The 23,071-nt window shown below is 46.9% G+C and overlaps 1 protein-coding gene across 5 annotated transcripts in view; it reads left to right on the top strand.

Annotated features, from left to right (window-relative positions):
• Positions 1 to 259: 259 nt before the first annotated feature.
• VAMP1 (vesicle associated membrane protein 1) overlaps positions 260 to 23,071 on the top strand; it is a 92,979-nt gene continuing 70,167 nt past the window's right edge. Inside the window, exons 1-6 of one of the 5 annotated variants that reach the window (XM_030535397.1) lie at positions 292 to 579; positions 3,539 to 3,668; positions 3,810 to 3,968; positions 4,849 to 4,900; positions 10,132 to 10,204; positions 11,251 to 12,180. In XM_030535397.1, the coding sequence (XP_030391257.1) occupies positions 578 to 579; positions 3,539 to 3,668; positions 3,810 to 3,968; positions 4,849 to 4,900; positions 10,132 to 10,136 (348 nt within the window). In that variant the 5' untranslated portion in view covers positions 292 to 577 and the 3' untranslated portion in view covers positions 10,137 to 10,204; positions 11,251 to 12,180. Of the gene's footprint in view, positions 580 to 3,538; positions 3,669 to 3,809; positions 3,969 to 4,848; positions 4,901 to 5,352; positions 7,728 to 10,131; positions 10,580 to 11,184; positions 12,181 to 23,071 lie in introns of those variants that run through there. The other 4 variants (XM_030535388.1, XM_030535378.1, XM_030535367.1 and 1 more) reach the window with 4 other exon arrangements.

The following is a 23,071-nucleotide window of genomic DNA, read 5'->3' as shown; positions in this document are numbered from 1 at the left end:
GAGTATCTCTGTCCGCAGCTCGGCCCTGCAATGATTGCGTCTGTGCCAGGCTGGATTTTCTGGGCTTCTTTCCCCTTTCCGGGGCCCTCTTCTTTCCCGTATAAACACCCATTATCTGTGTCCCGCTGCGCAGCTTTCTCTGACCTCAGGGCGGGGGGGACCCGAGGGGCTTCCTCGCCACGACCATATCAACCCTCGTCCTTTAAGAGTTGTGGGCGTGGCCTGACAGCTCGGTGGCGCGGGGGGAGGAGGAATGGAGGCTGCAGCTCCCTGCACAGCGGTTGGGGGAGCGTCACATGACGCTTGGCTGGTGCTAGGCTCTGGCTGTGCGAGTGGAGGGGCAGCAGCCAGACCCACAGGGTGTCTAGACTGACGGTGCAAAGGGACATTGCAGACGGGAGGGGGCGTGGCCGTGGCCTCTGGCGGCGCTGATTTGCCGGCGGTGGGCGCGGTCAAATAGCACCAGACTATAAATCGTTGGGGTGGGCGCAGAGACGCGACAGCCCAAACCCGAGGCAGGCGTAGGACGGGGCCCGCGTAGCAGCGCTGAGTTGCGCGTTCTCAGCCCGGCGGAGCTATGTGAGTAAAGGGGGCGCCGCGCCGCGCATTGCAGCAGCTGTGGCTCGCGGGGATTGGGCGCTGCCCCGTGCGGAGCGATAGCAGCGGCCCCGAGCTGGAACTGAGCAGCCTGCAGGGTCCTCTGGCCCGCAAGATGTACCCGCCACCTCCCTGGGAGAAGGGGCAGCCTGGGTGCCAGTACTGGCCGCTTCTCCCCGGCTCCTGCCAGCTCCCCGCAGCCCCAGGACTGGCTTCCCCCTCGATTGGTGGGGGACTCGGCTGGCACGAAATGGGTCTTCCTGCACCTCTGCCTGGCTCCCATCAATGTCTATGGCCGAATCCGCCCTGCACAGCGGCGTCTGCACTTCTCCGGCTGGTGCTCACGCCAGCCTGCTCTGCCCGACCACTAGCAGCAGCAGTATCTGCGCTCGTGTGTCGCGTCTCGTTCCTAGCAGCCTTCCCTCTGGCCCCTGCAGTCCCCGCCCAAGGGCTCAGAGGCTGGGGGTCTCCTGCTGTGCGGGTCTTAGGCTCTGCCATGGAGTCCCTGTTCTAGGGGACTGCCTGGGAATCCTGCTCTGTGCACCCTCGCGCATCAGTGGTGCCTGTCAGGCAAGGCACCAGGTGGTTCTGGCTCCCTGCAGCTGAAATGAAGGGGCGAGGGGAGTGTCTCTCTTTGCCCATGTTGTAATAACATTTGGAATGGGCTCTCCTCTCCCTGTAGAGGTTTGCCTGGGATTGGGAGGTGGCTTGTCTGCTCTGTGAGCCCTGGGAACTGCTCTGAAAGTGTCCCTCTCCACCTAAATATTTTTGCAGGCTCTAGTTGTCCCAGCTCAAGTGGTGGGATGGTGCTGGTTAGTTTCTTGGGGGGTGCTGGGGGGGGTGACTTATAAGCATCCTGGTCTGAAGCAGTCCTGTGTGGTGAATGCTTCAAGTAGTTGCATTCCTGTGATCAGCTCCCCAGACTGAGAAATGCAGCCTTAATTCCTAATTGACAGAAATCAGTTAAAGATGACTTTGGGGGTAGCAAGATGATATTGGTTATTTCAGTCCTGCATGCACATATGCAGGTTTACTGCTAGACTCAATTCCCTTCCCTCGCTTCTGTTTCTTTCCTTTTAAAGTTGGCCGTTATTTGTCGTCTAGCATTAGATACCTATGTGCCATTGAATCATAGAAATGTAAGTCTGGAAGGGACCTCCAGGTCAAGTCCAGCCCCCTATGTTGAGACTGGACAAGTAAACAGAAATCAGGTCCAACCTATCTTTAAAAATCTCCAGTGATGGGGGATTTCACAACCTCACTCAAAAGCCTATTCTAACCCTTATAGTTAAGTTTTTTTTTTTTCCCCCCCGATATCTAACTTGAATCTCCCTTACTGCAGAGGAAGCCCCTTACTACTTTTCCTACCTTCAGTGATCATGGGGAACAATTAATCACAGTCCTCCAATATCCCTTAACATATTGGAAGCCTGTTATCAGGTTCCCCCTCACTATTTTTCTTTTCAAGACTAAACATACCTGTTTTTTAACCTTTCCATATAGGTCAAGTTTTCTAAACCTTGCCTTTTTTTTTGCTCTCCTTTGGACTCTTCAAATTGCCCACATCTTGTGCCCAGAATTGGACACAGGACTCCAGCTGAGGCCTCATCAACGCTGAGCAGAGTGGGAAAATTACTGCCTGTCTTGCATACAATGCTCCTGTTAATATATCACAGAGTAACATTTGCCTTTTTTGCAACTGCATCACATTGTTGACTCATTTTCAATTTCTGATCAATTATAACTCCCAGATCCTGTTCAGCAGTACTACCACCTGGCCAGTTATTCCCCATCTTGTAGCTGTTGCTTTTGGAGTTGTGAACTAAGGGCCTGGCTACACTTGCAGATGTAGAGCGCTTTGAGTTAAACCAGCCTTCGCAGAGCTCAGTAGGGAAAGCGCTGCAGTCTGTCCACACGGACAGCTGCCAGCGCATTGGCGTGGCCACATTAGCAGCTCTTGCAATGGCCACAGATAGCAATGCATTGTGGTAGCTATCCTAGCGTGCAAGTGGCTGCAATGTGCTTTTCAAATGGGGGTGGGGTAGAGTGTATGTGGGGAAGAGTGGGTTTTTGCAGGGTTGAGAGTATGTCAGCATGCTGTCTTGTAAGTTCTGACAGCAGCAAATCCACTCCCCCCCCCGCCCGCCCACCCTCCTCTCTCTCACACACAGCGTTCCACAGTAAGAACTTGCATGCTGGCTGTCAGAAACAGCTTTGAAAGGGCATTTCTGCATTCCTACAGGAGTTCAAAACAATGACAAGAGTGGCCACTTGATTTAAGGGGATTATGGGACGTTTCTGGAAGCTGATCAGAGTAATGCAGCACCTCATTCACACTGACATCAGTGTGTTGTAGCCAAGGCACAGCAAACATTATTCCTCTCTGAGGTGGAGTACCAGCAGCACTCTAGCTGTGGAGTCAGAGCGCTCTACGTGACTTGCCAGTGTGTATGGGGAGTAAGCTAGTGCCAACGGGGCTCCGTTATTGCACACTAAGTCACAAGTGTAGCCAAGCCCTAGGTCTACTACATCACACTTGTGTTTTAGTGAATCTCATGTTGCTGAATTCAGGCCAGTTCTCAAATTTCTTATGGTCATTTTCAATTCTAAACCTATCCTCCAAAGTGCTTACCGCCACTCCCAGCTTGGTGTCATCCATATATTTTATAAGCATAATTTGAATGCCATTATCCAAATAATTAATGAAAATATTCAGTAGTGCTGGACCCAGGATTGACAATCACCCCCCCCCACCCCCACCCCATGAGACCTCACTACATATCCTCTCCCAGTTTGAGATACTGTATCAGTTCTTGAGCTTTCTCATGGCTTTTGAGTTTGGGACTTGACTCCTGAGTTCTGCTTTTCTCTTAAATCTGAGGTACGTAGATGGACCCATATTACTGTTTCCTCTGTTGCGTATGTCTCCTTGTCTCATCAGGTCTGATCCAGCTCAGCAATCTGCTCTTGGGGCCCCAGAAGGGGGTGCTCTTGGTGGGGGTCCCCCTGGGCCTTCCCCCAACTTGACTAGTAACCTTCGGCTGCAGCAGTCCCAGGCCCAGATGGAGGAGGTAAGTCAGTGTCTCATGAGCTTGGTCTCTTATTATTTTGTATTATCATATTGCCTAGGACTAGTGTAATGGACTAGAATCCCGTTCTTGCTTTTGCGCCTCCTTCTGCGCTGGTGTAACATGATTTTCTTCTTTTTGCAGGTGGTGAGCATAATGAGTGTGAATGTGGAGAAAGTGCTGGATCGAGACATAAGGCTGACCGAGATGGATGGCAAGGCAGAGGCACTTGAGGCTGGTGCCTCAGTGTTTAAAACTAGTGCAGGAAAGCTAAAGAGGAAGTACTGGTGGAAGAACTGTAAGGTAAGCCTCCCAACCCTTTCATCTACCTTCCAGTGAGGCCAGACATGAAGTTGTTCCATGTCTACTTTGGCTGCATCCAGAAGCCACAGTTTATGTGACCCTGCATGTGCCACCCCACTATGTAGCCAGGCCCCTCCCTGCAGAGCTGCTGGGACAGCAAGCCAGGCTTGGAGAGGAAAGGCAGGAGTGGAGAAAGTTTGGAGCTGCTCTGAGGTACTGCCACTTTTCAGGGTGTGGTGTGGTGTATGAGGTTGTGTCCCTCCCTTTCTTCTCCCTTCTCCCCCGCTCCCTGTCAGCAGGCACAGGTAGTCTGTGGCTGCATCAAAGTGAAGTTTGGGTTATAAGGCAGTTGCACTCTGTAGAGTTATGGCTGTGGTTTCAGCATGAAGCTGCCCCAAGACCTCTTTGGAAGGCAAGGTACACAGGAAGGAGGATGACCTAGATCGCTTCATACCCTCTGTGAGGGGTTGTGGAGTGCAGCCTTCCACTGGATCTCTGCTGCTTCCTCACTGCTCTGCATGAGAGGCCTTGGGGACTGATTGGGGAGAAGATTAGAGATGAGAATCAATGGGTCAGCACTGCATCCATGGCCTAGGATTTGAAGAAAACTTGCTGTGCTACTAATTAGGACTTGTTGCTCCCCCTTCTTTGGAGACTCCTGACCCAACCTGGACATTCATCTCTTGGCTGTTGAAGCAGGTTCGTGACACTGGGGGCTAGAAAGAGGAAATACTATTTTGCACCAGGCAATGCTGTATGGAAGGACTGGAACTCTGAGCTTTCTTGTCTCTAGAGTGTGGATGAGATGCCTTGGGAGTACTCCACCCCATAATAACCCCTTCTGAGAGTATTAACCCTTCAGTCTTTCTTTCTCCCCCAGATGATGATCATGCTTGGAGTGATCTGTGCCATTGTGATGGTGGCGATTGTACGTAAGTACCATATGGAATCTGAATGGAGTGTCAGGGAGCCCCCAACTCTTGCAAAATGCCACCTTCTCCCTTTTGGTTAAGGGACTGAAGGTCTGAGAGTACCCTGCATGTTCAAATGGTAGCTTCTGTCTGCTGGTTAAGGGAAAAGGTACCTTCCGAATGCCTGGTGAAGGGTGGAGTATCTGGGGAAACTCCTCAGGGAAATGATATGTTCGAAATAGCATATAAAGGACCCAGTCTGAGAGCTCTTTCTCCTTGGGAAATGGGGCCTTCCCTCTACTGGGACAGGAGTTCTTCTCCTAAGTGTGAAAGACATGGGAGTGGAAGGGTTGGGAAGTCCCTAACTTGGCTGGAGGGTTGTAGGCCTCAGTTGCCTACTGGTGGGGACCTTGGTGTAATTTGCCCTCTTGTTCTCTCCTTTCTCTTTTCCTTCTGTTGCATTCTGTCTCCAGTTTACTTCTGTACTTGAGAACGTGGCCCCTCAGTCTGCAGTCCACCTTCCCCTCTTCCTGTCTCCTTCCTTGCCCATGCTCCCCGCTCCATGTGGCTGCCTCATCTTCAGTTCTTTAACTGGTTTTGTTTGTCTTCTGTGTAAGATTCTGAAGCAATTCTCCTGGACCTAGGTTTAACCCCTTCAAAACCTGCTGCAGCCCCAGGGAGGGCCAGCTCAGTTAAGGGGGAAGGGAAGATGTTGCTCCCATTCTTATGTTTGAGGGTTTTTTTTAAAATCTGAATTTGAGTGAGGCATGGCTTAAATGTCACCTTCATCACAGCTGTACCTAAAGGGTGTACTTCAGCAATGTGAGTTTTCTCAAAGCAGTTCTCTGGCTGTGATGAGCATAGAGAGCAGGAGGAGGACTCCAATATGAAATTGATTAGAGTAGTGCCTCAACTCAGAGGAGAGCATCTGGCCTCAGCCCTTGTGGAGTTTTCCTTTAACTGCTGAAGTCTAAACTAGTTTATGCTGGTCGCTTAGCCTTCAGCTCCCCACAAATAGTGACGGGTTGTGCCTTGCTCATGATGTGGCAGCTCTCGGCTTTATAGGAATGCAAGAGGAAGGGTTGGTGATCCTTTTGCCTACACTGCAAGGACAACAGCAATGGTTATATCAGGGGCTGGTATTCCTGTAACTGGTACAGACTTGTCAGGATGTCACCCTGGTTAGCAACTGGCATGCCCCTTACTCTGAGGAAGTCCAGGGCATGGAGGGAACAGGACTGGTAGAGGGAGTGAGGGAATTCTGGATTTTTCTTGCTTCATCAAGCTGTGTGCCTCTTTCTGTTGTGTGAAGGGAGACATGGGTTGGGGGGGGTCCCAGGTATGGGGTGTCTCTGTTGCTTAAATAGTCAGCTTGGCAACTGCATCCTGTGTGTATTTCTGGGCAAGTCCCCATCTTGTGCTTTGTTCTTTCTCCAAGGCTTCAGTCTCTCAAGCAGTTACAAAAAAATGGTAGTAAAGTAGAGTTCTGCTCTGAGAAAGAGTTCAAGACATTTTTCCAAAGCTCTGTATTAGGCAACTCTTGGATCTCAGCAAATCTGCCTGGTTCTCAAGATTAAAACTTTTTCTGTTAATGCTACAAACTTTTTAGTTTAGACTTTTTGGAGTCCAGACTGAACTCTCTCCAAGGTTTATCTAGTCCAGCTCTGGGAAGCTGGGGAGTTGAGAGCACATGAAACTGTATAACCTTCTGTGGGTAAGTCACTTCTCTTGTGCCTCCATTTTCCCATCTGTGAAAAGAGCTACACTGCTCCTCTGAGTCCTTGAAGTGTTGTGGTGAATTCTGTGGATGAAATGAGCTGCACAGTTTGTGTGTAAGTCCCTACAGAACCTCTTGTGAGTATTTTGTTCTCAAACAGAACCACTGAGGGAAGAGTGTAGGGAGAGGGAGCAATGCTCCCTGTATTCTGCACCGAAAGGAAGGCTTCCTCAATTCAGGGAGCCCTGGCTATGAATTAGAATGCACTGTGAGTATTTTGTTCTCAAACAGAACCACTGAGGGAAGAGTGTAGGGAGAGGGAGCAATGCTCCCTGTATTCTGCACCGAAAGGAAGGCTTCCTCAATTCAGGGAGCCCTGGCTATGAATTAGAATGCACTGGGACTTGTTAGCAGGGGCCAATGATGCTGGGAAGATGGTTGCCATCTGTGGGGCTTCATGAGTGTAAGGTAGATGGAATGCTGGTAAAGGAAGAAAAGACTCTGTTGCAATAGGATATTCTGGGAAGGGTATGGTTTTGCTTGCTCACCTCCATGAACCAGCATTTCATTTACGCTGAGTCCCTGTAATTGCCCATCCCTCCCCATCTTGAGGAAGGCAAAACTGAAGATCTGGAGTGAAGTGGTCCTTGTTGTCTGAGTGCTTCCCACTATCCTCTGTCGAATTGAGCTGTGGAGATGGATGGACAGAAGTACATCTGCCGAAGAGGAGCTAGGGCCTGATTGTGCTGATGCCATAATTTGGGAGGAGGGCAAGCAAGATGATGCAGGGCTTCCAAGCCAGCAGGTATTGCTCAAACTTTCCTGGACAAGCCCTCCCCCATCCCTCTTGTTCCTCTGGCGCTGAGGCCTCTGGGCTGTTTCTTCCATTTATCTTTCTGTTGGGTTTTTTGTGCCCCTCTTTGTGGTTCATGTGGGGCAAAAAATATTCTCCCATCCCTGTTGTTCTGAGCCCAAAGCAAGGAACTTCCTTCCCTATCCATATGGCTTCAGTGGGTGTTTCACATGTGTGGTGTGACTTTTCTCTATAAACGCAACTGTAACCTTCTCCTTGGGCATATATAGCACCCAGCTATGTACTTTGAACTCTCTGCTAATAAACAGTTCTACTCCCTTGCTTTGTCTGTTTGGTCTACATATGGGTGGGGAAGTGTGTCCCTGGACTACTGGGGGGCGTGGGGGGCTGACTCCTTTGTGTCTAGCTTGAACTGCTCCAGTGGGTGGGAGGGGGGAAGATAGTGCACCTTCTGCAATTCCAGGGTTGGGAAAATGAACCTCTTGTCTGTAGGGCAGTGGTTCTCCTCTGGATCTTAAGTGCATAGCTGGTTCTGAGTCATTCTATCTTACTGTATCTCAAGTATGTCCTTGTGAGGAAAGGTGACAACTCTAAACCATGTTACTATCAGCATCAGGAACCTGGGTTAATAATTGGTGTTATTCCCATAGAATGTAATAGAGCCTGACCTACGTGGCTCTTCTGCTGAACACCATAAGGCAGTTTCTTGTGTCCAAGAGGAAGGAAGACTATTAGGTAGGAGTGGTAACTTGTGAGAGGGCAGACAGCTGTTCATAATGACAGGGTGGGAGGAAGATGTGTGCTCTCTCACTGAAAACAGGCTTTACTAAGGCTGGAAGTAATAGAGTTCAGTGCTGTTTGAACTGTGTTGCAACTGGGGGGTTATTAGAGAAGGTTCAGAGGAAATGTAGGAGTGAGGGGCTCAAAGGAGATGTCCATAAACAGAAGGACGCTGAAAGACTTGGAGTTTAAAATTTAAAAGGAATTTAAAGGAGACAATCCCACTTATCAGCTGGGGGTAGTTAGTGGGTGCAATATGTAGGGAAGGGAGTCAGAGGAAAAACACAACTAGAGAAGTGGGGGTTGAGAGCTACACACCCCCCCTAAGACAAGGAGGAGGTAATTCCCTTTGAAGAAGGGAGTTAGTGAGGAAACACCCATCAGAGGAAAGGGGGCTTGGTGGTGCTCTATATATGTGGTTCCTAAACTGTGGGCTGTGACAGAGTCCCAAGTTTTCTTCTGGGGTGGACTTTAAGGGGGCATTGCATGCCCCCCAACTGTATACAGTGGTGGAGTGGGGGCTGGCCATGGCCCCCTGTTGAAGGAGCCTGGTGATCCGAGTGGGCAGCAGAGGGTGAAGTGGAGCTGCCAAATGATGGGTGGAGAGTGAGGACAAAGAGCTGTCCCTGAGAGGCAGTGGTTTTGAGAAGGCCAGATGGTGCATGCCTATTCCTGGTCTGAGCCACTGCACCTGACAATCCATGACAGTTGGGGAGGGGAGGCGGTATTGGCCCTGTGGGGGGGGGGGGGCGCCACCAGGGCTGGGCCTCGATGCTACTTTGTTTCCATATGCACAATGCCAAAATCTTGACTGTCCAATAATGGCTGCACTCAGCGTGTGCTTTTGCCTTGTGCTGGTGGCCCCTGAGCCTTTCTGTCATTCCCAGGTAGGGTGTGCCTGTGAGGGATTGGGGCAGGTGGGTGGGTGACTGGGGCAGGGCTGCCAGGTGACAAGCTCAGGTACTTAGTGGTCTGTGGCACTGGCCTGGAGCACCCCCAGCACCCATGTATTTCCCCCCTCCCCCAAGATTTAGTCAGGGATACATAATAAAAATCATGGACAGGTCACAGGGTGTGAATTTTTGTTTATTGTCCACAACTTACTAAAAATACCTGTGACTAAAATGTAGCCTTAACAATAATGCATGCAAGATGTCCAGATGCTGACAAAGTGACACTGATAGGCATTTACTCATTAAGATACCCATCAAGGCATGGTGGCATTAAAAGTCAGACATATGTTCAGCTGTCCACAAAAAAGATAATCAGACTGATAGGCACACATACTTTGAACCAATGCTATAATGAAAAGAAAGCAAATTCACTTCAGAAGAACAATGAGACTTTATAAGACTATTTGTGCATGCTGCCATACATGCGAAGAAAGGGACTCAGACTGGTAATGATAGTCCCATACATTCACAGGAATGTCACTGATGCTTTATTAGCGTGCTATTTTTATGTTGCCAAAGTGTAAAAGAGACAGACATCTTTTTACATGTCTGTCAGAGGCAAGTACAGTTGCCAGAACAGGGTTTCTGGGCACCATGTGGCACACAGACAGACTCCTATCCTAATGGCAGGGCAGTGCCATCATAGTTAATGATGTTTCATCACCTCAGTTGACAGGCTGGCCTTTCTAAGTCCTCTAAAATCAATGTGTTTAGTCAGATTCCTTTGAAATTTGGTGTGCCACTGAAGGCTACTGGGTAAAGTTAGTGTCCCAAATTTGGGATCACTTGAGGTATAGGTTGGAGAGGGGGGAAAAAAGGGGTGTGTGCATGCATGTGCTCTGACCTACAGATTAAGCTGTTGATGTGTTGTCAGTCAAAATGGTCTGTCTTAGTTTTAGCCAAAGTAAATTTGAGGACATGTGAAAACAGTATTTAATAAAATGGTGTTTTCTTTATTTTTCTTTTTCTTTTCTTTTTTTTTTTTTAGAGTGACCATACCACTACAGAAAAATGTCGGGAGTGTTTCGTTTCCCACCATTTTATATGCTTGACTCTCTCTTGTAAGTGCTCTCACATCTGAACAGTTACTTGGATTGATTTGAAATGTGGTGTGTCTAAATTTGGGGTCTCTTGGTCTTGAGATGCCCAAGTTACAGAGCCACCTTCCAAAAATACTTTCCTTTGGCTTCCTTGTGCTATTAAACTCAGAGGTACTAATGACTGGATGAAACATACCTTGTTGAGATTGATGATTGGGAACTCACCCTTCTTTTAATGTAACTAAGAATAAATTTATCACAAGCACCTACCTGTGACAAGAGTTTTGGACTGAGTGGCTGGAGCTTGCTACAATTAGAGTTCTATAGGTAGTAATTTTATTTAGGAGGGGGATTAGACATGTGAATGCTTCCTGAGGGGGAAGAGTTATTGGAGGAGAGGGGTTTGGTGCTACAGTGAGAGTAGGGAGTGTAGGGGGATGGATTGTAGGTCAGAGAAGTGTGGGAATTAGAGGGGGGGTGGGAGTGGGACACTGGGAAGGGGAAATGTGGGGCTGAGTGGCTGGAGGACTGGGGGACAACTAGGGGTAGGAGCACCTAGCAGCCCCACATTCTCCCTTTCTGTATGTGTACCCAGACCTGGGGGACTCTTGCTCCTTTAGGGGAGTCTGGGTTCCCATCCCTGCCCCCTCGTGAGCTGGGATATGAGGGATCTTGTATCTCTGGTGGCGTTTTGATCCCCTCTTACTGCTTCCTAGGTGTGTGCCAGGATCTGGGGGGCTTAGGGCCATCTACAGTGCTTGGATGCACTCCTTCCCCTGCCAATATGAGCTGGATTGTGGGTGGCTTGCCCTTTTGGGAGGATCATAGGTCTCCTCTCTGCTCCCATGTAAACCAGGATATGGGGAAGTCCTGCCACTTCTGAAGGGAAGCAGAGAATGAGTATACTTCATGCATATTACAGGCTCTAATCTAAAGCACTCATGAGGTCATTGGGAACCCCCCCTGAGATGGGTGGAGCAATTCACATGCTATTGTTTCAGGCTGGGGTGTTCTTAATCAGCTGGGATCATCACATTGAGAAGAATGGTCCATTTCACACCTTTCAGAGCCTCCTATGCTGCAGATGGATGTGAAGAGGAGCTTTTTCCCCCTCCATTGACCCTCTATCCTTCCTGTTTAAAGGAGGATACTTCTAAAAACTTTTCTTCATGTACAGTGCTACACCATGTACTCCTGGAGGAATTCTGCACCACTGTGCATGTCCATAATAAATGGACCGTGCATATTTAACATGTTTGTTTGCAGAAAATAGCTTCTGTAAGAAAGTTGCTGCAGTTCTGCCTTTTGCCCACCAGAGGCCACTGTTGCGTTAGAACACAACAGCTGTTTCCAGCCAGCTAGGGAGGGGAAGAGACAGAGCCTGCAGTGCTGCCTTCACAGCACCTGTTTGCCGAGATCAGGAGACCGGGACTATGGGGAAACAGCCTGGAGCTGCTGGGAGGTCAGATGGGCTCATAAGGGCTAGGGGGGAGAACAGATTGGGGCAGGGGCTGAATGGGAGTGGAGGTGCAGGGCCACATGAGGACGGGGGAGGGGTGCAAGGCCACAGGTGGGAAAGGAATGCCTGTGTAGGGGCACAGACACATGGGGATGGGGTGCAGGGACACAAGGATGAGAGGAGGGGACTGGGGCTGCAGGGCTAGATGGGGGGAAGAGGGATGGCCAAGTGGGGACACAGCCACGTGGGGATGGGGACACATGAGGACTGGGGCAGATGTGCATGATTGAAGAGGAGAGGCTAAGAGTCCCCCAGGATATGCATGGGGGAATCTCTCTAACAATCCCTCCGTGCCTCCTACAAAAAAAGCCCCACCATATTTTTCCCACCCATACCCAACAACCCTCCAAGTTCACACCTTGCAATTGTTTCCCTCTCCTTCAGCTCCTTTGTTACCCCTCACTCCCCCCCAGCCTTTGAATTGGTTCTGAGGGGTGCAGGAAAGATGGTTCTGTATTGTAGTTTAAATGAATTATTACTCAGGGTTCTGTATTAATATGCCTAGTAACGAATCTGACAAACATTTCCTGAATCTTTTTTGTTGTCTGTATTGTTACAAACAAACTTGTTGACAGGTATTTTGAAATAAATTACCAAAATAATTGAAACGGGTGTGATTATATTGTGTTGTTTTGACAAAATATGCAGAATTTTAAAATATTGTGCACAGTGGTTTTTCTTCTGTTTGTTTTTAGCACAGAATTCCCCTGGGAGTATCTATGTTGGCATAGTTAATCCACCTCCCTGAGAGGCGGTAGCTATGTCTCAGGAGAAGCCCTCTTGCCAAAATAGTGCTGCATTCTTGGTGGCGGGGGGGGGGGAGAAGGGGGAGAGAGTTTAGGTCAGTATAACTGTGTCACTCCGGGAGGTGGATTTTTTCACACCCTTGAGTGACATAATTATACTGATATAGATATATAGTGTAGACCTTGGCTAAGTGCTCTAAAGTCTCTATGCTTGCAGAGATTTTCTTGAAATTTGCAGCTCTTCATAGGAGTGCAGAGTAGGACCCAGAGATCGAAGCCCTGGAAAAAATAGCAATTTTTAGGTGGGGCTCTTGTGTGCGTGCAGAATTAGAAATCAGACTACTGCTGTGATGCAGGTCAAAAATGGTCCCAATCGGTCAATTTTTGTGCAAGGTAGTGCCACTCACTGAGTCTTTGAGGGATCCAAATTGTGAATGGTGTTTAAAAACATGTTCGTATTTTTGCTTGCATAGATGTGTATGTGTCAATAAAGAAAATGAGTTTGTTCATCCACTTTATGCTTGCCTAGATAATATGAGGGAATGTGCCAATACCATTGCCCTGTGAACACCCTGCCACTGATGTTTCTAGTCTGAACCTTTGTACCCCTGTGCAATAAAAATTTAATAACTCACATTGTTTGCTACAAGTTGTCTAGTTTTATAATATAACCTGCATTTGCTTCATGGGGAGGTTTATTGTGAACACAGCAAACTAGTCAGTATCCAGTCTAATGAAAATGCTTTTTCTATTGGGTGGCGAAGAGCCAGATACAGAGGTCTGTGTGTGTGGGAAGGCACCAGTGGGGAGGGCCAAGGAGATAGGCTGGGGCTGCAAAGGGGACGGGAAATGAGGACAGGTGGTAGGTAAGCACTGGATTTTTTGCTTGAGAATCTGTATTTTCCTATCCCCTGTGGGAAGGAGGGGAGCAAATGGCTACTTCATTCTTGCATAGTCTTGTTGGTTTGATCTTTTCATGTTATCTCTTTTTGTGGATTCTGGAGTGACTCTGAAGTCCGAAGCGTGATGCTCATGAGCAGATCAGGCAGACACAGTCATTGGGTGAGCTTCTTGGTAGCTATAGCAGTAGCATGATGCTTTTCACTTGCAGCTAACAGTTGATTATTTCTGTCCTCATCAAAGGCTGGAGTGTTGTATGTCACCATGCTGATCTATTTGATGCAGCCTTCTCAAGATCATCTAGTTTTATTGCACCAAAGTGTACCCTGTTCTTGGTGCTATCCTTTTAGCACTTTCTGGGGTGGCCTTGATTGCAGTGTCCTTGTGCCAATTCTCCATAGAAAATGGTTTGGTTTTTTTTTCTTGGGGAGTCGATGTTCAGGCATCCTAATGATATGTCCAACCCAGCATAGCTGGGCTTTTATCACTATGGCCTTGATGCTTGTGGCATTTGACTTTTGGAGAACTTCCAAGTGGGTAATTTTGTCTTCCAGTGGATCCCCATAATGGCACACACACACCACATACAGAAGGCCTCTAGCTGTTTGATATGTCATGCATATGGTGTCTGGGTCTCACAGCCATAGAAGAGATGTGAACACAAAAGCACTGTAAAGTTCTGTTTTTGTTGAGAGGGTTATGTTGTGAGATTTCAGGACTTTGTTGCATAGATTTCCAATGGGACTGAGAAGCTCTCTGTATCCTGTTTGTGATCTTTGTCAAGAGATCCATCATTGGAGATCTTGTTGCTGAGAGAGGTAAAATTTGTCAACTTGCTTTAGTTGTATTCCACTAATGGATAAGCTAATGGGATATGGCATGGAGTAGTGAAGATGGTTGATGCAACACCACAGTTTTCTCCAGGCAGATTGCTTCGTGGAAGCATCCAAATGCAATCTACAATGCATTGAAAATCTCCCTCTGTGTGTGCTAGGAGGGCACAATCATCCGCAAAGTGCTTTTCTTATTAGTAGTTCTGTTACTTTGATTTTTGCTTTAAGCCTTTATAAGATTGAAGTCTGAGATGTTGTCTGTACCTGATATATATGCTTCTGTTGTGCCTGTTTGTAGTATGGTTGAGAACTTTAGTGAAGAAGCAGTTGAACAGTACAGGAGCAAAGACACAACCTTGTTTGACTCCATTTGAAATAGGAAAGGAGTCGGTGAATCCGCATTGACCCTCAGGTAGTTTGGCTTCTGATACAGTTTAGGAGGACACGAGCAAAGATTTTTCCAGTGACACTGATAGGAGAGAGATCCCATGGTAGTTACCACAGACTGTTTTTGCTACCTTTATTTTTAAATAAAGGAATAATTGTGGCCTCTTTGAAGTCTTGTGGCATTTCTTCGTTGTCCCAGATGTCATAGGGATTTTCTGGAGTGTTGTTGACATCTTTGGACCAGCAGATTTGTTTCTGCTGTATTCCATCTCTGCCTGAGGACTTTCCTGAGCTCATCATGCCTTTTCCGTTTCTTCAAGTGAGTATGGGGAGTCAGGGTGGTGCTGATTAGGCTCTTGAGGTATCTGGTTAATAGCACTTGTTTCATTTGAGGGTGGCCTGTTCAGTAGTTGGCTGAAGTGTTCAACCCATCTCTGTGTTAAGCAGACAAAACTTCACAGGATCATTTCAGGAGGCAAGGCAAAGATGCCACATTTATTATGATACCACAATTTGATTTATGACCAATACCTGTGTGTGTGTGTGTTCTGCAGCTGCTTCATAGTTACCATTCCTGAATGTGGCTTGGGATTGTAGCTTGTGGTGGCTAACTGGCCAAGAAAGCCAGGCACAAGGAAGGCTAGATCTGCCTTCCCATGTTGGCAGCAGAACGTTACCTTCAAAGTCTTCCATCTCACCCATCCTTTTTGTAGGCTTTCGTTTGAATCCAGAGTCTATAGGTCTTGCTATGTCACACTGCCTCTGAGTTCGGTGTGATCACCCGTCAATTGCAGACATGACTTTCAGCCTCAGACCTGACTTTTATCTTCCTTTTATTGTACCTTTTTGTTTTTCTTTTTAGGGTGGTCTCTTCTTACTTTGTTAGGGCTGTTGTCTGCATCTTCAGCCGGTAGTGTTTTGAACTCTATTTCATCAGAACAGGCTGGTGCTGGAGGTTGATTTCATTATCTATACATACCTCATTTACACGTCTAAATTAATAAGATTATAGCAGGGTTTTGCAAAATGGAGTTTGAATTACAATATGGTAAACAGTGAACAGAAGTTACAATACTGAAACAGTGCAAGTCTCAGTGGTGTTGCAAGGGGTGCAACAGTTGGGGTTCGTTTGCCTGGTGTGCATATCCCCAGTGAACACACCGGCGTGGAGAAGCAAGTATCTTTATTTGAGTCAAATAAGGTGCAAGGAGATATAAAATCTCAGATCATGCACGAATCACTATCCTTTTCCCCACCTTATATACCCCACTTGTTTACACAGATGCTTACAGTTGCTGTAATTCATCATTTACAATTCATTAAGTACCGCATCCTTTAATTAAACTATATCCTTTACCCACACTACAGAGCCCCCCTTTGCTCGCTTACACTTTATACCATAAACAAAAGAAAATGATAAATGATTGCATGTACTCTTGCTAGCTTTAAAGGAACATATTGATTAATCTAAGGGGTACTTCGAGGGCAATGGCAGGCTTCGGAATATAAACTTTTAACCCCATGTCATATTACCAATTATTCGGGGCCTGCCCCCCCCCCCAACAATCCCCCCTTTGAGAATACTTAAAGGCCTTTCGTTGAGTTTTCTCATATTCGTTACTTAAAACAAGGTTAAAGGGTAGGCCACCCAATGTTGGTAGCGAGACTGCCCTAAGGGGGTACATTGCTGTTGGCTGACAGAGGACAGACAGACAACTTTTACAACAAGGCCCTCCTAACTGCAGACCACAGCAGAAGAGCAAACCGATCACTATTACTACTACCAGGGAGGTAAAAATGCTTTTAAGCCACTCAAACCAATTACCAAAACCCCAAGAACCCCACCAATCATTGTGACTATTTTGCATTATATGAGTGATAAGGTCACGCAACGTAGCTAGTCTATTTTCAATACTTTGACGGTGATCTGAAAGGTTAAAGCAACAGAGACCCTTAAATTCCTCACACCCATGATTATGCCTTAAGAGGAGGTAGTCTATTGCAGCGCGATTTTGGAGTACCCCTTCTCGGACCCCTGTGAGTTCCGAGGCCAAGTCAGAGATTAAAGTGGAAGTTAGATTAATGGACTTGGCAAGGGCACAGGCCACTTTAGCAAGCTGGAGCTCTGCATCTAAGGCCAGGCCTGGGACTCCGACCAATGAAGTAGCGAGGGCTATAGCCTGAGATTTAGACACCAGGTTTACCTTAGAATCACAGGTTTCGTCCAGAGGCAGGCCACGCCGAGCTCTCTGGACTCGGGTAGGCCCAGGTGTCTTTAGAACTAGAGCATGGCCAGGGACAACCCCCATGGTTAATCGTCCAAGAGAACAAGGGCCTCCCAAACTGTTAGCTGGGGCATAAGTGAATGCAGTTAGTCCGCAGAGCAAAAACCACCCACAGGGAAGATATAAGTGTACATAAAAATAAGAAGTCGGGGTTGGGGAAACAGAACAATTCATCTCATGGTTGGTTAAATTAGTATCAACCTTCCATACCCCTACAGTAGTAAAACAGGAAGTAACATTTGAGGACACGGCCATTAGGCTAATCTGAAGACGATGCTGTTTGTATAGGGCTTAGGACTTGAGATAGAACCAAACTGAGACAGATGCAAAGCTGTCAATTTAATATTGAAACCAGCAAGTTTAGTATATTTGTGAATTTCTTGCAAGGGCATAGCCATCCCCACAAAACAAGTAGTAAATACAGACCCTAACGTGTAACCCCTCCCTACACAAAAGTCGGAAGAATTAGAGGCTGTGACAGCTAAAAGGGCCCACCAGTTATTTTCTGGGGAGCGGAAAGATAAAAGGGCCAGCTGTCCAGAAACAGTAAACACCCATACAAGTATTAAAAACATGGCCAAATTAGAGTGATTTGCATTTAAACAATAACTTGAGTCTCAAATCTTCCGATTCTCTGGTTCCAGTAGGCTGAACCAGCTACAGCTTAGTGTCTGGATTCTGCGGTGGAGGTACAGCTTTTAGGCGGGAGTAGTGAATCCAGCTCTTGTGTCCCTCTACTTTAGCCGCTGTGTGGGAAACCAGTAAGACGAGATAGGGTCCCTTCCACTTTACCAGGAGGTGTTCGTCCTTCCAGGTACGGACGAGGACGAAGTCACCAGGCTGTAGGGAATGGACAGGTGCATCCAAAGGGAGTGGCTGAGAGTCCTTAACGTATCTGTAAAAAGAACATAAAACAGCAGACAGAGAACACATATACTGAAACAAATATCCACACCCAGCCTCCCATTCCCCTAGCAGGATCGGGGTACCATTCATAGGCCATGCCCTTCCAAACATAATCTCGAAGGGGCTTAAACCAGTTCTACCCTTAGGAAGAGCCCTAATGCGGAATAAAACCAAAGGTAGGGCATCAGGCCACTTTAAAGAAGCTTCCTGACATATTTTGGCTAGGTGCCTCTTGAGTGTCTGATTAGTGCGTTCTACCACTCCACTGGTCTGTGGCCTCCAAGGGATGTGAAGTTTCCAGTTGAGCTGGAGGATATCCGAGACATTCTGGACAATTTTTGAGGTGAAGTGTGTTCCCTGGTCAGACTGCATCCAGCGAGGCAGGCCAAATCTAGGAAAAATCTCTTTAACAAGTTTAAGAGCCACAGTCTTAGCAGTGTTCCTTGGTTAATACTGTGATCCTTCTTTTGATGAGCCTGTCCTTTAACACATTCATACAGTGGCTTAGCTAGCAGTCCAAAATCTGAGATCCATATGCAGCAAAATCCTGCCATTCCCAGGAATGCTCTGAGCTGCTTGCAATTCCGGGGAGTAGAGACTCGACAAATAGCTTCAAGCCTCCCCCTTGAGAGCTGGCGTTCCTCTTGTCTGATCTGGAAGCCTAGGTAACGTACTTCGGGGAGGGCAACTTGGGCTTTATTTCTTGACACGCGATACCCTCGCAACCCGAGAAAGTTTAAAAGACTTACGGTTGCCTGGAGACATACTTCTAGTCCCACTGCTGCTATTAGTAAATCATCAACGTACTGCAGGAGAAGGACTTTGTTCTTATTTTTCCAACTCCCGAGATAAAGCTTGACCGAAGAGAGTGGGGGAGTTCTTAAATCTTCATGCCAGCACTGTCCATCACAGCTACCTTTTATTCCTGTTTGCGTCTTCCCATTCGAAGGAGAAAATTTCCTGGGACTGTGTGTCTGCCAGAATCGTGAAAAAGGCATCCTTTAAATCAAGAACTGAGAAACATGAATACTGTCCCCCCACAGATGCTAGCAGTGTAAATGGGTTGGGCACGAGGGGGTGTAGAGCCTTAACCCCCTCGTTGACGGCTCTTAAGTCCTGCCCCAATCGATAACTGCCGTCCGGTTTCTGGACTGGTAAAATAGGGGTATTCCAAGCTGAGTGACACTCCTGTAATACCCCATACTGCAGGAATTTATCTATAATTTTCTGTAATTTCTCCCTGGCCTCCTTCTAAGTATCAAGACTTTGCTCATATCTTCGTTCTGCTTCTGCCCATGCCTTAGCTAAAACCTGGTTTCGCTCCACTTCAGAGAGGAGTGTTCACAGAAGTACCTGGCAGTCATCCAGTCAGGTTTATGACTAACCAGACAGCCTTCAAAAACTGGAATAAATCGGGAGGGATTGGTAGAGAATTCCCCTGCCTGCGCTTTGAAAGCCGCTAGATCCACAGGAATAAAAGGAACATGAGAGTACACCTGCATAGTGGTTAACTCCTGAGTAGCTGTAGCATTGTGAGCGATTCGGGTTTCAGTAATTAAAGGGTACAAACCTGTGGCGGGCTCAATTGGCGGGGCTGAGGGGACTTTGTCACCGTACGGTGGGGGTGCTGTGGCCGAATGTGACCCCGCTCCTGCTATTACAGTAAATAATGAGTTTTAAACATTTTCACAACTCTTTCCTAAGCCTGTTGGAATCAAATTACACTGCTTCAAAATATCTGTTCTGTTCCATAATGACATAAATATCTGACCATACATATGCTCATTCCATTTACCAGTTTGCTGACAAAATAAAAGAAGTTGGAGGATCATATTATAATTAACCGAACCCTCCGGTGGCCACCATTCCTGATCCTCCAGCTGATATTGAGGCCAGTCTATTGTACAATATCTTTTTAGTTTACCCTTAGTTAGTGGATCCATTCCAAAGATTTTCCAGTTACCGAGAATGCAACCAGAATGCATTTAAAGGCGTGCACGCTACCTTATCCTGTGACTGTCCCTGTCCCATTCCTTACCGGGAGACCCTGGGCGTCCCCAGGTCTTAGCAGGTGACAGATTCAATCCTTTAACTTATATCCTACCTTATCCCCGAGACTGGTTCCTCACTGTCGCTCGGGACCAAAGCTTCTCCACCTTCTGGGGCGTTGCACCGTTGTGCCTCCCGGGGTCAACCGTACCAGACTTCGCTGAGGCCCCTGATGAAAGCACCGGTGCGCGCTGGGCATCAGCGATTGTCTCAATTTGTCGGCCACCGGAGAGTGTCCGGGCAAGGCTAATTTTCAGCCTCTGACGTCCTGCTGCGGTCGCCAAAGCTGTTGCAGGGGTGCAACAGTTGGGGTTCATTTGCCCGGTGTGCATATCCCCAATGAACACACAGGAGTGGAGAAGCAAGTATCTTTATTTGAGTCAAATAAGGTGCAAGGAGATATAAAATCTCAGATCATGCACGAATCACTATCCTTTTCCCCACCTTATATATCCCACTTGTTTACACAGATGCTTACAGGTGCCGTAATTCATCATTTACAATTCATTAAGTACCGGATCCTTTAATTAAACTATATCCTTTACCCACACTACAGAGCCCCCCTTTGCTCGATTACACTTTATACCATAAACAAAAGAACAAAAGAAAATGATAAATGATTGCATGTACTCTTGCTAGCTTTAAAGGAACATATTGATTAATCTAAGGGGTACTTCGAGGGCAATAGCAGGCCTGGGAATATAAACTTTTAACCCCATGCCATATTACCAATTATTCGGGGCACGGACCCCCCAACAGTGGTTTAAGCAGGAATTGGATTGACAGTGAAACTTACAAGGGCAACTGGCTAAAGGGTTTGGCTCTTACAAGCATCTTAATTGTCAATTAGCCAGTTATTGGGGTAACGGGTTATGAACTAATGTTTCATTCATAAAACTTTGCTTATGACGTTATATTAAAGTGAACAATTAATCTTTTTCATCCGTTATACATGGCATGGAACAGATGTAGGTCTTTGACTGTCTAGCCATCAGCTGTCATGGGTGAACCTCTGCCCACCTTTGAAGGTCCATGTACTAGCTTCAAAGAATCAAATAACTTATTTCATTTGTTTCTCCATACACTTGAATGTCTTCTTCTACCTTCTCCCACCATTTATCTTGTATTGAGTGTAGTTGTCTCCGTGTGTTGCTTTGCAGAAGTTTGAACCTGTCTCTTTGGGATGGACTGAATAACTATTTTGCCAGTTTTGGAAAGCCTCATTTTTTTTTTCTTTCAAGAGTACTGTGATTTCATTCTCATTGTCGTCATGAGCCCTTTTCTTCTGTCTGAGGATGTCAGCTGCACGTTTTTGTGCTTGTGACAGTCCGTACCTCAGGAACACCCTGCACCTCTGTGTCCATCCTTATAATATGATTGTGTGGTATCCAATGCCGTTTGTCATGGCGTGTGTCTTCAGAAGGCTCATGATGCACTGAGCAATGTTATAGGTTGTAATTTCATGTATATACTTGTGAGGCTAAACATGTGTCCGTGTGGCTTAAAACAAGCCCAGGCAAAAACTCTTCAGGAGCAGAGGGGTAGTTCCCATACATGCCTTGATGAGGTGTGACAAGCCCAGCCCAGCCTCACAGGAACAAAGGACACTGGCCTAGGCAGCAACAAAAGATCTGTTGGACTCTCTAGTGAGTCACCCCCCCTTCCCTTGGTCAGTTTGAGACTGATGAGGTAATGCTTATCTGACTCTGAAGGGGCAGGGGGAACTAAGAGGAAAGAAAGAACATGATTAAAGGGGGAGACGTGCTATGCTCTCTCTTCCACCTCCATCTACAGACACCGCTACCATGCAACTGAAGCACTGATCAAAGGGGAAAGCTTGACTGAAGGGCAACCAGCCAGCTTGTGGTGAGAAGCATCTAAGTTTGTAAGGGCACTGAAAGTGTTAAGATCAACTTAGAACAAGTTTGCTTTTATTTCATTTGACCAAAACTGACTACTTGTGCTTTGACTTGTAATCACTTAAAATCTATTTTTGTAATTAATAAATTTGTTTGTTCTACCTGAAGCAGTGTGTTCAGTTTGAAGTGTCAGACTCTCTTCGGGATAACAAACCTAGTACATATCAATTTCTTTGTTAAACTGGCGAACTCCTATAAGCTTGCAGCGTCCAGCAGGCATAACTGGACGCTGCAAGACAGAGGTTCCTAGGGTTGTGTCTGAGACCGGAGATATTGGCTAGTGTCATTTAGTTGCACAATCCAAGCAGTGGCTGGCCAAAGGTGCTCACTCATGTAAGCTGCTCCCAGATACATGCCAGAGGCTGTGCATGCACAACCCAGGAGTGGGTTTTCTCACAGCAGAGCAGGGTAATGCTGGCTCCCAGAGTCAAGGATTGAAGTGACCTAGCAGATCACCAGTCCAGATAACACCAGGGGAATGTCTTAGTACTGTATCTCTGAATTCCTCCCATGAAACAAGGTTATCACCAAGGTTGGTTCCTAGTGCACTTTGTAGCTTGTCTCGATAGTATGCATGATTTAACTCAGCAATATTGGGATCTCTTGATTGTTTTTGGCATTTCAGGCATGCGGCTACAGTGTGTACATTCAATATTGACCTAATCATTCTAGGATCCATCCAGCTTCCTGCTCCATCCACACATGGCTCTGGTGATCCAGACATCTCTATGTACAACACTGTCCATCAATGCGAATCTATTAGATGCCATTGTTTGGGGTGCATCCATGTAGTTTTATATTTGTCTGCCTGTCTGAGGATAGTATTTGTAATTAAGTTATGTTCCCCACACTTGCTTCGGAGTAGGAGACCATTTTTGTTCATTTTTTTTGAATGCCATTTTTTCCAATGACACCTTGCCAGTTATCTTTACCTACTCGTGCAGTGAAATCTCCTATGATTAGTTTGTCACTTTGAGGTGTTGACTTAATGAGAGAGTTGAGATCAGAGTAGAACTGTTCCTTAGCATCGTCAGGCTTGTTAAGGTGGGCACATATGTACTTATGATGGTAGCAAATCGTGACTTATTTAGCCATAGCCAGAGTTTCATGAGTCTTTTGTGGATGCCTGTTGGAAATTCTTCAAGACATTACAAGAGTTTGGTTGTGATGACAATTCCCAGTCAATGAATTGTGCTTCTTTTCCCTTCCAAAAGAAGGGAAATGTCTGTGATGGATTGAACTACAGAACTCCCCTTGGAAGCTGCCACCAGATATGCCCAGACTACTTCTACCCCTGCTTTCCCTGCCAGCTTGGGACTCCAGCACCCTGTCTTGCTGAGCCAG

Source organism: Gopherus evgoodei, chromosome 1 (genome assembly GCF_007399415.2).
Source record: "Gopherus evgoodei ecotype Sinaloan lineage chromosome 1, rGopEvg1_v1.p, whole genome shotgun sequence".
In the NCBI taxonomy this organism is placed as follows: domain Eukaryota; kingdom Metazoa; phylum Chordata; order Testudines; family Testudinidae; genus Gopherus; species Gopherus evgoodei.
The sequence above is the reverse complement of the archived record's forward strand: the minus strand, read 5'-3'. Positions and strand labels throughout refer to the sequence as shown.